General features: G+C 50.4%; 1 protein-coding gene across 3 annotated transcripts in view; it reads right to left on the reverse strand.

The window, feature by feature from the left end:
• Positions 1 to 15,131, reverse strand: part of LOC108508009 (rho GTPase-activating protein 39-like) — a 55,911-nt gene that overhangs the window by 29,079 nt on the left and 11,701 nt on the right. Inside the window, exon 1 of one of the 3 annotated variants that reach the window (XM_017836478.1) lies at positions 6,003 to 6,049. The exons of 1 other annotated variant lie outside the window; for it this stretch is intronic. In XM_017836478.1, the coding sequence (XP_017691967.1) occupies positions 6,003 to 6,046 (44 nt within the window). In that variant the 5' untranslated portion in view covers positions 6,047 to 6,049. Of the gene's footprint in view, positions 1 to 3,217; positions 3,238 to 6,002; positions 6,050 to 15,131 lie in introns of those variants that run through there. One more of the 3 variants, XM_017836480.1, reaches the window with a different exon arrangement.

Here is a 15,131-nt window from a genome sequence, read left to right on the forward strand (position 1 = left end):
GTGCTGTAGGACTGGTTTTCCAGTGCTGTAGGACTGCTTTTCAGGCAGATCAGTGTGATGGTTTTGATGCACCAACCCCAAAGTGAAAGCACTGGCCCCAGTGAAAGCAAAGGAGCTCAGCAAAGCCAAAACCATTTCGGATCGTCCAGATAAACAGAAGGGGGTTCAAACCCCAACAAGGTCTCCTGCAAAGGAGAGATGCTACCACCAAAGTGACCCTGTCCCCAGTATGCTCAGCATGAAACTGAAAACCAAGATAAAAACTACACACGCCTCCCAACTCTGCTCACACCCCCCAGATCACGGCCCCCCACCCTGTGTCTGTGGAGGTCGCAGGAAGGAGGCCCAAGGTACTTTTGTCATTAATAAAAGCCATACGAAGAGGACAGGTCCAAGGCCTCCAGGAGCTCACTCTGGCACAACCTCCAGCTGCTTCCCAGCAAGGGCATGACAGCAGAAACCATTACCACAGGAGAAGCAGGAGAAGGGAGATCCCACTGCCTCCCTCTGGGATCCTTGGAAGGATCAGAGGTGATGGTGGCAGCACTGCAACGCCCAAAATGGCAGCATGGGCTCCAGTGCCCAGCCCTGCTAGCATGGTCATGGGACAGGCTCCTGGCAGGGCAGACCAGCCTTTGGCTCTGCCCTGGCTTTCTGAGGAAGGTCAGAACGTCTCCTATCACCAGGCAAGTCCGGGGGTGTGTTTAATTGCACACTGCACCTCCTTGCTAGGAAAACCGTGGGTGTATTCAGTGCTGAGCAGTCTGGCATGCAGCCCTAAAAAGCAGACTGCTCCTCAAACTCTCTGAGGATTCAAAATTGCTAGGGACAATGTCAATTCAACCCAAAATAAATGTGAACTGCCTCTGAAAAGGTGCAATTCCCCTGCCACATCTACCATGTGATGCTGACCTCCATGCAGTCTCAGGCTACCACAGACAGGCTGGCTGGGGAAGCTGATCCGGGTGAAAGCCACTTTTTTTGTGGCATAGGTCAGTTTTCAGGCAGATCTGCTCATCCAGCCCAGACTATCACCATACAGCAGTTCACACTGACCCAAGAAGCAGCTGGGAGCAGAGCACACCACCTTTGCCCATGGCACCCGTTCCTGCTGCTCTCCCACCATCACCAGAGCATGGCAGGCCACTGCCAAGAGCGTGTCTGCAAATGGATCCTTAGAAAACCCTGTGTTCAGAAAACATCTGGTTTGTTGTTTGGTATTTTCTGATCAAAACAACATCAGTTTCTCTATTTGATTTAAGGTGCAACATGAACAGCCATATCAGCATCCCATGCCCTGGCTCAGGTTGGGAACCACAGAAGCAGCCCTGTTCTTCCCAAGCAGTTGCAGTGTCAAACCATAAGCACAGGGACAAAATCGCAAGTCACTGTCATCACCAAGGGCATCAGCAACTGCAGAGAGGTGTCATCCATAAACAGGGCATAAAAGGGAGAACTGAGAGCAGCAGCAGAGCCCAGCAGCACCGGGAGCAGAGCAAGATGAGCATGTCCATGGAGAGAGCAACTAAGAAGTGCAGGTAGGACAAGGGACTGGCAAGGAGGGTCCAAGGGACAGCTCAGAGGCGACACAAGAGGAGCAGTAACCTTGGAGAGGACCGTAACTGTTTGTGAGGACAGGCAGACAACAGGAAAAGGGGCACAGAGGACTGAGAAGGGGACTCAGACCCAGATGGCCCAGTGGCAGCTTCGGGGAGAGGCTGCTGTCAGTGCTGGAATGTAGGGGGGGCTTCACTCAAAGGTGGGGGGCACGGCCTGCCACACTGGGGAGGGGCTGGGAGGAGGAGAGGTGGTGTTGGAAGGGCTGGAAGAGGAAAGCAGGTGCAGCAGGATCCCCGCTGAAGCAGCACCGAAACGCACATGGGGATGAGCCTGGGAGTAAGACAGGAGGCAGTTCTAGAGGATTTGTTTGGCAAGGAAGAAAAAATGCAAAACTCAGACCCAGCTGAGCGACTGAGAGGCAGTTGAGCCACCAATCTTTTCAATGTTCAAGAGCACACTGTGTTTGATCTGTTTAGCCAGCAGCTGGGTTAGCAAAGCTTTGGAACACTGATGGCTGCACTCGCACTGCTGCTCCTCAGCAGAGAGGAGAGGTCAGCTATTTTCTGTTAAGTGCAAGCTATTGAAAATAACAAATTCTTCTCATGGCACTTGGCCACGACCGAGTGTGTGTTGCTAACTATAGTCTTCCGTTTTAACAAGCTTACATTTATCTTTGTGTGCAAAGACACGTAAGTGGGTGACTTGGGCGGGCGACCTCTTTGCTCCCCTTAATTGAGGGGCTGAGGATGACTGAGGTAGAGTTTAACCAGGAAAAAAATCTGCACAGAACACATTGAAATACTAAAGAGTTTGGTACAATCACACTCATGCAAAGAAAGAAAAGGAAAAGCAAGGAGCACATTCTTGGAGCAGGGCCAGCCCCAGGCTGCCATACAAGCCTCAAACATAACATCAGGAACTCTGGAAAGATGTGATAAACTCTGGATTGCAGAGAGATAAGGCCATAACTTGGACATAAAAAAAATATTAATTCCCATTCCACTTCATGGGGTTAAAGAAGTTTCCTGGGAATGGTTTAAATAATGCTTTTCTCTGTCCTTTCAGCTCCAAGTGCTGAGGGATGCAGCAGCCGCAGAGTGTGTGCCCACTCCTGCTGGCACCACAGCGCTGCTCCCACCAGCAGGAGCCTGGGTCTGTCTCAGCTCCTGGGACTCAGTGTCCCCAGGACAGGACTTCCCTTCAGGCCCCATTTGCAGTCCCAGCCCAAACTCCCTCTGTGGCCCAAGTGTGGGGACAGGCAGCCTGCTGGCATTGGCTCCGGGGAACTGTCACAGCCACCAGAGCTGCAACGCACAGGGATTTCAACAAAATCCCCACTTGCTTCCAAAAACAAACCCACATTCCCAACGTGCATCCTCCTCTATTGTCCCAGATTCCAGGAGCTTCCTCTGTGTCCTGAGCAAATGCATAAACACTCTCCACACCTCCTAGCTGGGAACCAGGACACAGCTCCAGCTGCTCGCCCCAGCAGCCTGAGCCCTCCGACTGTGAAGGGAGGTGCCTCGGGCACACTGATGTTCTGGAGGGTGGCAAGGCCATGGGAGGTGTTGGCCCCCAAGCAGTGAGGTGCTGTGAGCGGGATGGTGCACCAGGCATGCAAAAAGCAGGAGGAAGAGTAGGGCCCTTTGTGCTCTACCACATCTCACGTGGGCAGACAGGTTTGGTCCCATTCGAAGGCTTCGCCTTCGCAGAGCAGCAGCTGGTTTTTTATGAAGGGTTGCACTACAGTGCAGGGAAGAGCCAGGCTGCTGCGCTCTGTCCTGCAGTCTCAAGGACATGGAGGATGGACATGTGCAAGCTTTGCTCCTTCAAAAACAGCTTGAGTCCCTCCTGGCTGCCATTCCTGCTTGGCAAAGCCTAGGAATAAAAAATAATAATGATAATTTTTAAAATGGGTATTTCAGCCTCAAAGGGCTTCCTGTGAGCATCTCCTGATTAGATCTTCTCACAAAGACTGTAAATGTTTAGTATGAGGTCCAGGAAAGAATCATTTTTTTTTTTTAACTAGAGAAAATGTAGTAGGACCAGAAATGGAAGGGTCCAGGTACAGGGGAAGAGTCACTTGCAGGAAGAGCTGAGAAACCCCAAGAAGTTAAACAGCAACTCCTCCACAGAAGAGCTGATTTTCCTGCCACCATGCCCCAAGTGACAACACAGCCCAGGTAGCCAGTCCCTGGACACTGCAAGCTGCTTGCAAGGCCATGCAAAGGTAAGAATAGGAGAGAAATATTTTCTTAGCTGGAACTGTCAGCTAAGAGACCTCCAACCCTCTGCATGAAGCCTTCTCCCCACTCATTACCTGCGGATGCTGCTCAGCACCAACTCAAGGAGACAAAGGACACCAAAGGCAATAGAGCATCAAGGAAAGCCCTAGGAAACTTCTGCCTAAGGGAGCTTCACACCAGGCTGCCAGCAAACCCCTGTGCATGGCTACAAAGAGAGCTCCTAGAACTTGATCCCCCATTTATCTTCCATGCTTTGCAATTTCTGGATTTATCTTCCGTGCCAAGATCCCACCTCGTTTCCCCACCTCCCTTCTTTGGGATGAGCCCTGTAGAGAGCTGGAGCAATACTAAGCCCTTCTTGGTCAAACATGGCTCCATAACAAGCAGGATTTCTGAAGACTTATGCCCTCAAAGGAGGCCTGCAGCATACTCAAAGCTGGCCCCAAAACAAAGATGTCCATTGTTCCCATCATCAGAGGTCATCCAACTGAGGATGTGCCACTGCAGAGACTAAGTGCCTTGTTAACAGGTCCTCCTTGAGGAGGAGGAGGAGGAGTTTGGCCATCACACATGGAGAGCGAAGTACAACTCCCAGCCACGGTGTGACAGTGGCTGAAGGTAGGGGGGATGTGTAGGGTCCAGGGCTACTCCCTGCAGAGAACAGGCAGAGTGATGGGGATGGGCATCTGGAATAATCTGCCCTACAGAGAGGAGGAGTTCGGAGCCTGCTTCGAGTGTTGCTAACAGAGCAGGACAAGGGGCCCCTGAAAAGAGCAGAAGGAGCCTCGTGGAGAATGGAGCCACGTTCACAATCCCGGGTGCTCTAAAGGGAGGCCCCAGCAGCAGAACAAGGCAAACCAGTTCAGGAATGGGGAGTGGGTACCATCCCAGAGGCACCGCAGCTGCTGACATTGCTGATCCTCTGCAAGTCCAGGCTCCTGGCTGGCTGAAGAGCAGCCTGGGCTGTGTTCAAACCCTCAAACATCACTACAGATTTTTTTTAAGAGGATCACGCTTGCCCCTTCACCTTCTGCACAACAGGTAAAGCCACCTCTTAGAAAAACTTCTCAGTGCAGACACTGAGCACCAAAGTGCAACCTCCAGATGGCTTGAGTCACTGCCATTTGCATATCAAAGCCGTAAAACTCATCTGTATCCTGAAGCTGCAGAGCCCCCAAGAAGGTCTTTAGCACCAGTTCCTTACAGTGACCCTCCACCACCAGCTGACTCAGTCAATCCAGGCTTTATTCACTGCCTTCTCACAGCCAAGTCCAGAAAAGCTGTAATTTACATCTTAGGACAAAAAAAGTATCCAAAACAACCGTCTCCCCCATACATACATACATATATATATATATGAACTTCTTTTAATACACACGCCTCCTTCTAACAAAAATTACAGAGGAACTAAAATAATGTCAGCCTGTTCCTAAAACTCTCCTGCTTCTGAAAATAAGTGCTATGCAAACAAACCAGCCTCTGCTTTGCAGGAGACAGACCAGACTGTGAAAATACAGAACAAATGGCTGTGATTGCTCAAAGCCTGAACACATATGCTTAGCTCCAGCAAGAGCAGAACAGGGGCAGGCCTCTGAAAGCAGAGCCCAGCCTGGCAACACATTGCAGAGAGGAGAGAGAACAGCACCACGGCTTGGGTGGGTTAGGGGTACGAGAGAACCTGGAAAAGGTCCTATCACACAAAGCATCTCATTGCTTTGGTGTTTTTAATTAAAAAAAAAAAACAAAAACCAAAATGAAATACAAACACCAGCAGAGCCCCAAGCCTTCTGCTAGGTGATATTTTCAAAGACAGATGTCAGATGAGAAACTTGGTGGTCTTGTGGTTGCTTGGACTCTGTTGGCTCTCGCCTCTTTCCTGGCCATTCCCAAACTTTCCCCTAGCCCAGGTGGCAGCACTGCTGGCTCCCATGCTGCTGCTGTTAGCCCCTCAATTCACCCTGGCTTCAGAGCAGAACAGACAGCAAAGGGGCAGCTCATTCCATGGCAGCAGGTTGGGGCAGCACCAAAATTAACAGCAGATTCCTCCGAAATCCTGTCTTGGAGAGAAAGATGTAAGAAACAAGGACTTCCAGGACACAGATGAGATTTCCTGGTGTCTCTATAAGAAGAGAGAGGGGGAACAGAGGGGAAAATCTCTCTAAGGGAGGACAGACACCTACAGCCAAAGACCAGTACCTGAACCTTGGGTGAGATGGATGCACAGGCATCTTAGATCCCATATGTCAGCAGGGAGAAGGGAGGGAAGCACAGAAACTCCCACCACGCCAACCTTCACGTTTCTCCATCATCCACTCCATGCTGAGTGCTGCCCACCAGGGTTGGACTGACCTGGTCCTGAAATCACTCCCAGCCCAGCCCTGGAGTCACACAGAGAGGATTTCCTGGGGAGGGGAAGACAGAGGGACTTGAAGCGCTGCTTGCCCCCATCCCATCCCTCATTCCCCACACCATAGGACTGGGGGTTCTGCAACAGAGGGAAGAGCAAGGGGCAGGAAACACCCCTGTTTTCACGGCTTTGGGACAGAGCATAAAGCACCTGCTGGATGGGCACTCTGAGCAGGAGGAGTCCTGGTACTGGAGACACAGTCACAGGCACCCAGGGACTACTCAAACCAACGCTAAAGGAAACTGCACCTGAGGGCAGAAGGAACAGTAAAATCCACTCCCATTAAAAAAATCTCAGCCACGCAGATGGGTCTCAGCTCTGACTGCACCTGACAGCCAGAGAAGTGCAGGCTCCTACAGCAGCTCCTCTGTCAGAGGCGCACAGGGCTGGCTGCTGCGTCTGGGGAAAGGACCTGCTGCCCCCGTGGAGGCCACAGGCCTCTCGCTTCTCTCTGTCCCCAAACTGTGGTTGAGGGTGAGCAACTTGGACTCTGTTATGAATAGAGATCAGCTGTGGCCACTGCAGCCTGGGTAGAAGGCAAAAGACATGTCAAAAAGCATTCAGTGTCAAAAAGGTTACAGGTGCTTCCTGCTGTTCTTTGCCAGGGTCCCCAGGCTGGCCCAGGACACAGCTCTGGCAGGTGGCCTCTCCAGCCTCTCTGTCCCAGCCAGCCCAGGGGTCTTACAGGACTGGGGAGCACAATCACTCGCAGAGCTGGAGCCCCAGACCACAGCAGAGAAGTGAGCCAGCTTCCCTGGGCTGCGGGGCCTGCCTGGATAACCCGGCCTGCGAGCTGCTGCCACGGCACACCCTGGGTCATTCCTGCCACCATGGCTGGAGATTTCATTTTGCACGTGAGAGCACAAGCCCAAACCCCCAATCCTTAAACAGCCTCCCCAAAGCTCTGCTTTGCCCCAGACGCAGTGGCACCTCCTAAGCTCAGTGGAGGCTTCAGCTGAGTCGTTTTTCCTTTTAAGGGCTGAGCATTTGAGAATGAGTTGCAAAAGAAAAAAAAAAACTGGCAGTTTTCATCCCCTCTCTCTCCTTCAAAAACGATCTGCACGGATCCACAGCCCCATCCAAATCCCAGCTGTTGCAGGGGAGGCAGCTGTGGGGGAGGCTTGGTGCCACCCGGATGGTCCCTGCTCAGGGGACAGGGGGTGCTCTGGGGGGAGCTGAGCCTGGCACAGCTCGGTGCTGGCCCTCCCGCCTGCACAGCCTCGGGCTGCATCAATCCCACCACAGCATCAATCCCAGCACACGTGGGATTGGGACTGATACCAGCACCACCGCACTTTGACAGTGACTGCATCCCACCTCAGCATGCTCATAACCAGAGTTTGTCCCCAACAGACAGGATTTCCATGGGAAAATTTCAATTTTAGCAATAACCTAGAGAGGAAATACTTCAGAGTCGCTTACGTGAAGGCATTAAGGGACAACCTGCCAGTACAGCAACAACTGACAACCACGGCTGGGATGCATCCTGCCTCCCTTCCATCCCTGGTGCTGCCCCAGGCATGCTGGGCTCAGCCCCAGGGCAGCAGCCTGATGCCTTCCCATCACCTCCAAGGCAATGGCCCTGGTTTCAGGGAGGATTAGCAGAGACACTCTGTAAGCACAGCTCGATGGGCATCACCACAGTCATCCCCCTCTATGGGGTCCCACCCAAGGGGGCAGCAGGACTCATGCCAGGTCATCGCCAGACCCTTCCAGGAGTGCACATCTCTGCAGGGAGGTACCCAAAGTCATAGATCTGCTTTCTCTTCATGACTTCTTGGGACACACCAAGCTAAGACAAATGATTCCAGTTGGAACCGACCTGGGCTTCATCCATCTCAAAGTGTGCGCAGGCACCGAGTCACACAGGATCTGCCCACGATGGCAATCAAAGCGCCTAAGAGCCTTCTAGCATGAATGCCCTGGGCAGTTCCTGTTTTTATCAGGGGGATGGATACAAACAAGAGGAAGGGATGGGGATGGAACCCTGCATGAGTCTCGATGAGCCCCAGCACCCACTAACGCTACCTGCTGATTGAAACCCCAGTCAGTGACCAGAGAGCTGAACACGGCTCCACAGAGCTCTAAGACCCCCACACCTCTTGCCAGCTGCTGAACAGAAGTAAACCAGACCTAGGCAGGATGACATTTCCCAACACTGACAAGGCTGCATGCGGGGCCAAGAGCATCATGCTGACAGAGCTGCAGGAACGAGGTGGGGAAGATACACCCGCCCAAAGCATAAAGGGCAAAAGCCCAGAGCCCTGGAGAAGCAGCATACATCAAGTGCTGTCCCTGTGCCAAAGCAAGTAATGTCACACAGATGATATCCCTGCTATTTCAAGGACACAGCAGCACCCGCTGCCCTCTCTGTCATTCTAGGAATTACTGACAAAGGTCTTATCTAGCTTGCTGCCCGGCTGCTTCAGGACTGAGCTTTACTCTCCCTGGCCTGCTGTATCACCGCTGATGTTTTCAGGGATTCCTCCCAGCATTGCCACGAAGCCCTTGCAGTCAGGGGCCCTGCAGCTGCTGCCTCAGACAGTTGATACCGAGGAGAGCAGCCTGAGAACAGCAGGCTCCGCAATCAGAAGCTGTTCTAGAAAAGCTGCAGCACCACGTAAAACCAGCAACTGCTCCAGTACCCTGGCAGCAGCCCACATCACTCACACTGTGCAAGGAACATGACTGCAGAAAGTGATGTTCATCATTTCTGTGCACGGATCCTCCTGGGCACAGTGACGTGGTGCCAGGCATTGCACAGCCCCAACCACACTGCAGTGCAGAGGAGTTTCCCCATACATTAGGGGAAAAGAATAACCATTTTTGTCCCATCTTCACTGAAGGGAAGAGACAGCCTATAGCAGCCAGGACAGAGCAAATTGAACAGCCGGGTCCCAGAGGCTCACTGACACCAGGCACAGGGATGTTTGTTTGCTGCACAAGGGAACACTGAGCAACCAGGAGAAAACATTTACAGAGTTTCTGAACAGCATCAAGGAGTGAAGGCTGGGAAGACAGGAACAGAAAAGGAACTTCCAAAACCAGCAAAGGGAAACCCATCAATCAGGACCTCAGGACAAAACAGCCAGCACAGTGAGAGCATGCAGGGACGGGGACTTGAAGGACCTCTCAAGACACCCACCTCTGGTCTAAACTAATTCCACCAGACAATAAAAAAAAACATCACAGCTTTAGCTTTTCCAAAGGCGGCACAGGAGCCAGCAGTGGCAAGGAACAGGAGGAGACTGAGGCTGTAATTACAGGGTGGAGCACCTGCACAGCCAGGCCACACACAGCCGGCCCGTGTCACCCCAGGTGCCAGCTGTGGGTGCCCTACAAACAGCCAGAGCACAGAGCCTAGTGCTTTCAAGTACCACTCTGCAAAGCTACATATCTGAAGCAGCTACATTCCTAAACGTCTGACATTAACAAAATAATGGTCCTCTGTCTCTCTTCATTTAAAGGGCTGCCAGTCATTTATGAGCTAAAACACAGAGTCCCTTGAAAATTCGTGCACAACACAGCCATCGACAGCAAGGGACCAGGTTATTTCTCGTCTAGCAGAGTCCACAAAACACTGTGGACTGAAAGCACAAAACAAATATAACAGTGTTTCATCACAACTTTTTTAGGCTGTTTCGTTCTTCAGCAAATCAGCCCGGCTGCAGCTGTCTCTGCTGGAAAAACTAAGAACAAATGCAGTGAAGCTCTTGAAAGTATTAGCTGTCCAAGCTTGTTAAGCGTGACTCAAGTTAACCACTACAATGCCAGGATGGCAGAGGAATTTGGCAGCAAGTCAAAAGCAACAGGAATAACAGAGTCGGCAAACAAACAACTCTCCCTTGTGCTGCAAGCTGTGATCAGGAAGCTCATCCTGACAGGACTCTGCAGAGGAGCTGCCTCAGTGTCTTCATTTTCTCCAGCCCAAAGCACACCAATTTCCTCTGGCAAAGAAACACAGGCGGTAAGTAAATAGCCGAAAACCTCAGCCACAGAGTTCATAAACCTTTTATAAAACAATAAGCAAGAAAAATTAATTTCTCATGGAAAAGAGATTCTTACATTTGTTTTGCCTACAGGAATTGCTGAACAACAAGCACATTGGACACAACTGTCAGGATTTTGCAAAGCCAAGAAACTGGACCCACAGCATCGGTCCCTCCCGCAGCCTGGAGCCTCCCCAGGGCAGCTCATGGGCCCCTGCTCCCTGCACAGCTCCAGCTCTGGAAAGCTCACCTACCCAGGAATGAATTTGCAGTTTGGGATGAAAAACACAGCCCATGTTTGATTTTTTCCATTGTTTTTTATTCCTATGTAATAAACCGTGAAAAAACCTTCCTCCTAAAGGAAAGGCGTGTGTAAGTGTTGCCCCAAACTGACATTCTTTTTCCTGACTGTCTCCAAAACGTCACGGTGTGGGTAGGAATCACATCCCGTGAGCTATATTTCAACCTCTGCTTTGTCTGCTACACGATTGTGTCTGCAAGATTAGCAGTGACTATAGTAACACCTTCGAACTCCAAGTAAACAAAAGCACTAGTTATGTACAGTTCCAGTGCTTTGTCATTAACAAGATCTGGCTTGATTTAATGAGAAACAAAGACTGAGGTGCTTAACCTTGTCTTAAAATGCACTCACAGCCTTTTTAAAACTGAACATCTCTGCATTCTTGCATTGAGCAAAGTTAAAGCCAAAAATGGTCTCCCGTGGTTAATCCCAGCTTTATTTATATGACGGGGGAGAGCCTTTGCAGTGTAAATAAAGCTGGGATTAACCAGGGGAGACCATCGCACTCTTCAACATGCTCATGAGCAGAGGCAGAGGGGCAAGTACTGAACTCTTCCTTCTCATGACCAGTGACAGGACTCAAGGAAACAAACGAAGCTGAGTTGGGGGAGGTTCAGGTTGGAAATCAGGAAGAAGTTTTTCACCCACAGGGTGGCTGAGCACTGGAACAGGCTCCCCAGGGAAGTGGCCATGGCACCAAACTTGTCTGAGGTCAAGTAGCGTTTGGACAATGCTCTCAGGCACATGATGTGATTAGGGGGGTGTCTGCACAGGGCCAGGAGTTGGACTCGATGATCCTGATGGATCCCTTCCAAGTCAGCACATTCTATGATTCTACGATTCTCAAGAATCACCAAGAAGCCAGTTACTGGTGAATAACTGTCTCAGTCACCAAAGGCTCTTAAAAAGGGGTCTCAGTTGTTTCTTGGGGATGTTCAGGAGAAAAACCAGCTGGGCTGCAGGAGCTGGCACTGTCCCACATGGCATGTGCTGCCTCCCGAGGCAGACACGGCCCTTGGTAGCACCTCCAGAGGTATCACTGCCAACAGACCCTCCTGAGAAATGGGGAGAGCAGCAATGAAAGAAGGATGCAGTCACTCCTTGGGGGCATCACAATTACTTCTTGCCTTGGACCAAGCTTTTGCAGGGCATATGCTCATTTCTTCAGCCTCCCCAAGGAGTTTGGTAGCATAAAGAATTCCATGTTCTTTTTCTCTCAGTTAATGACAGTAAGCTATCAATCCAGCAGGTCAGGGAGATCTGGGGAAGTGTGATGTCAAAGACAGTGACATCAGCAGCTGCGAGTTTTGAGAGTGCCAAGAAGACTTTCAAATTGGTGAGGAAAGGGAGGGAGGGAGGGTTTTACAGTTAATAGCTACACTTCTATAGAAGAAAAGCGAACTCCCTGAAGGAGAGAAGACTGGCCTGGCAAAACAACTCCTTCCTCTGGAGGGATGAAAGTGGACAACTGCAGCTGTGAGTTGTGTAGGATCAGAAACAGAGCTGGGGACAGACTCATCACCCTGATTCTCACCCAGTGACTGCACTCCTTCACAGATGTTCAGGCTCAAGTGGAACCACCAGCCTGAGTAAAAGCCCAGGTCTCACCTCTTCTACAGCTCCTTAATGGATACCGAAAGATCTGGCAATGGTATTTTTGACAGTTCCAACTCAAAGGAGATTCTAACACAGCTGGGAAAAGGTGGATGTGCACTTGGGGATTTCAAACACAGCTAAATTCAACTGCTGCCAAGAACAGTTGAACTGCCATTTTAAATACACAGGGTTTATCTTGCCTAAATAACCAGGAGATAACTAAAGAAATCAGGCAGATCAGAGCCTGGCCCAGATAATGTTCAGTTTGCACCAACTTCTCCCCTTGACCAAGTCAGCCTGAAATCAACACTTAAGCTTCTGTGAGTAGCTGGAACACTGAATATGTGTCATCCGTTTGTCCTGGTTTAAGGGAAGGGGGGAGTAAAAAAAAGAAAAGGGATAAAAAAAATTCAGACTGGGTTTCCTTATAAATAGCACATGAGAGACAGCTCAGCTCAGGAGGTGGCGGCAGAGCTGGCAGCACTAGACAGGATCTCCTGAACAAAAAAAAAATCCAGGAAATCCGCAGTGTCACTTCTCCCCACAATTGATTTTAAATGAGCTTATCCTTGCACTTGGTACACGAGGAAGAAGAAACTTCCTGGCTACGATGGGGGGAAACACAGTTATTAATAGCATCACAATGAGCAAGTATCAGAAGTTATGTTGCAGCCCTGGAAGATCTTGGCTGGATCATGAAAATATCTGTTGCCATGGCAGTAATTGCTATACATGGTAACAGTGAACACTAGGGTGAGAACAATTCACTTTTTGATTTGGTGCCCATAACAAGTTGCTTTTGTTTTCTTTCACCAAAACCCCAAGCATTTATTAGCTTGCATTCAGTCCAAAACTGAGCTTTTCACTTTCAGCAGCGGCAAGGAAGACAGCAAGAAAAGGGCAGATTCAGGAAGACAGCAAAGCAGGCAGCGCTCTCCCTGTCCTTCAGCAATGGCAGGGCTGATGGATTGGGGCAGAGATCTGGACCATATTCAACTTCACTTTTTATCTGATGTCCACCTAGACAGTCTTTGTCTGCCTCCAGTACACAGTATTTGCCACAGATAAAAAAAAAAAAAGAGCAAAAATCTGCACAGGCACTTAAAGTAAGGACTCTTCCAAGATGGGAAGACCTGACGTTCAATATCCCATGTGGCAGCAGACCACAATGGTGTCGTGACACTCTCATTCTGTCCTTTGCTCCCCTCTTGGCTGTTCCCAGCCTCCTCTTCCCTTCCTGCAGCGCTGCCGAGCACCAGCTGATACTTTCCAGAAACACCTGCTACCCTCAATTCATTCCTGAATTTCAGTGCTCAGAATTTCTTCCCTCGTTTGCTCAGAGCACATCACTGCACTCATCGACACCGCACACTCTTCCCCAGCCATTGCTTTCATCCCCATTTCTAGGTCAGGTACAAACACTGCAAGCAGCAGAGATCCCAGCCTGGCTCCCCCAGGACTTCCCTCCACTGCGAAATCTGACAATCTACTCCTTATCTTCATTAACTATTTATTCACCCACACATCCCAGGATGCACTCTTCCTTGATACCCCATGCTGAAACCTTTCAGAGAGGTTCACTAGACCACTCCACTTGATCACCCCTGCCATGTCCTTGCAAACATCTCCCAAACACCACTGGAGTCACGTGGCTCAGTTTTGGTCTACAAAAGCCATACTGGCTCTTCTCCAGCATTTCACACCTATATACATTCCCACTTAATGTTGGTTTCTGGAAACTTTCAAAAATGTAAGACACATATCTTTGGTGAAACCAACTGTCCCTCCATTCTGTCTACAGGGGAGACACGAGGAGAAGTTTGCTAGGCAGAGCATGTGAGCCCAGTCATGCCCTTTCTCCATATTCTCCCTCATTCCTCCAGAATCCACACATGTATTACAGATGCTAAAGGCATACCACTGGCTGTTCTTCCTAATAACTGTTTCAGACTGGCTGCCCATAAGTTTATCCAAACACTTTTTCAACCTGCTGATGCCTTTTGCATTCAAAAGCCCCAAGAACAACGAATTCAGAAGTTCATCACACATTGTGTAAAATAAACGGCCTTCCCCCTACCTGCTCTAAACCAATCTCCTTTAGGTTTCATCGATGCCATTATAGGGCCACAAGACCTGGTAGAAAAAAATTCAACTTAATCATAAAAAGGGGAAACATTGTACCCATCTTTAAAAAGAGTGGAAAGGAGGACCCTGGGAACTGCCCCGTCAGCCTCACCTTTGCACCTCAGAACATCATGAACAGAGCCTCCCAGAAGCTCTGCTGAGGCACATGGAGGACAGGGAGATGATTTGAGACAGCCAGCACAGCTTCACCAAGGGTGAGTCCTGCCTGACCAACCCAGTGGCCTTCTATGAGGGGGTAACTCCAGCAGTGGGCAAGGGAAGGGTCACTGTCACTAAATTACAGATGTCATTTATCTGGACTTCCGTAAAGCCTTGGACACAGACCCCCACAACATCCTTTTCTCTCCAAATTGGAGAGTGATGGATTTGATGGGTAGACTGTTGGATAAGAAAGTGGTTGGACGGTCACATCCAGAGGGTTGTGGTCAATGGCTCAGAGTCCCAGTGGGCATCATCGACCAGTGGTGTCCCTCAGGGGTCTGTACTGGGACCAGTGTTGTTTAATATCTTCATTAATGACACAGATGAAGGGATCAAGTGCACCCTCAGCAAATTTGCAGATGACACCAAGCTGAGGGTGTAGGTCACACATCTGAAGGACAGGGCCACCCAGAGGGACATGGACAAGTTCAACAAGTTGCCCATGGGAATCTCATGAGGTTTAACAAAGTGCTGGGGCTGCACCTGGGTCAGCCCTGGTACCAATCCAGGCTGGGGGATGAACTGACTGAGAGCAGCCCTGGGGAGGACTTGGGGGTGCTGGTGGGTGAGAGGCTGGACATGCCCTGGCCAGCAGTGTGGGCAGCAGGGAGAGAGGGGGATTCTGCACCTCTACTCTGCACTGGTGAGACCTCCCCCTGCAGTGCTGCTTCCACCACAGGAAGGAC

The sequence above is a fragment of the Lepidothrix coronata genome, unplaced genomic scaffold, assembly GCF_001604755.1.
Source record: "Lepidothrix coronata isolate B3197 unplaced genomic scaffold, Lepidothrix_coronata-1.0 Scaffold278, whole genome shotgun sequence".
NCBI lineage: Eukaryota > Metazoa > Chordata > Aves > Passeriformes > Pipridae > Lepidothrix > Lepidothrix coronata.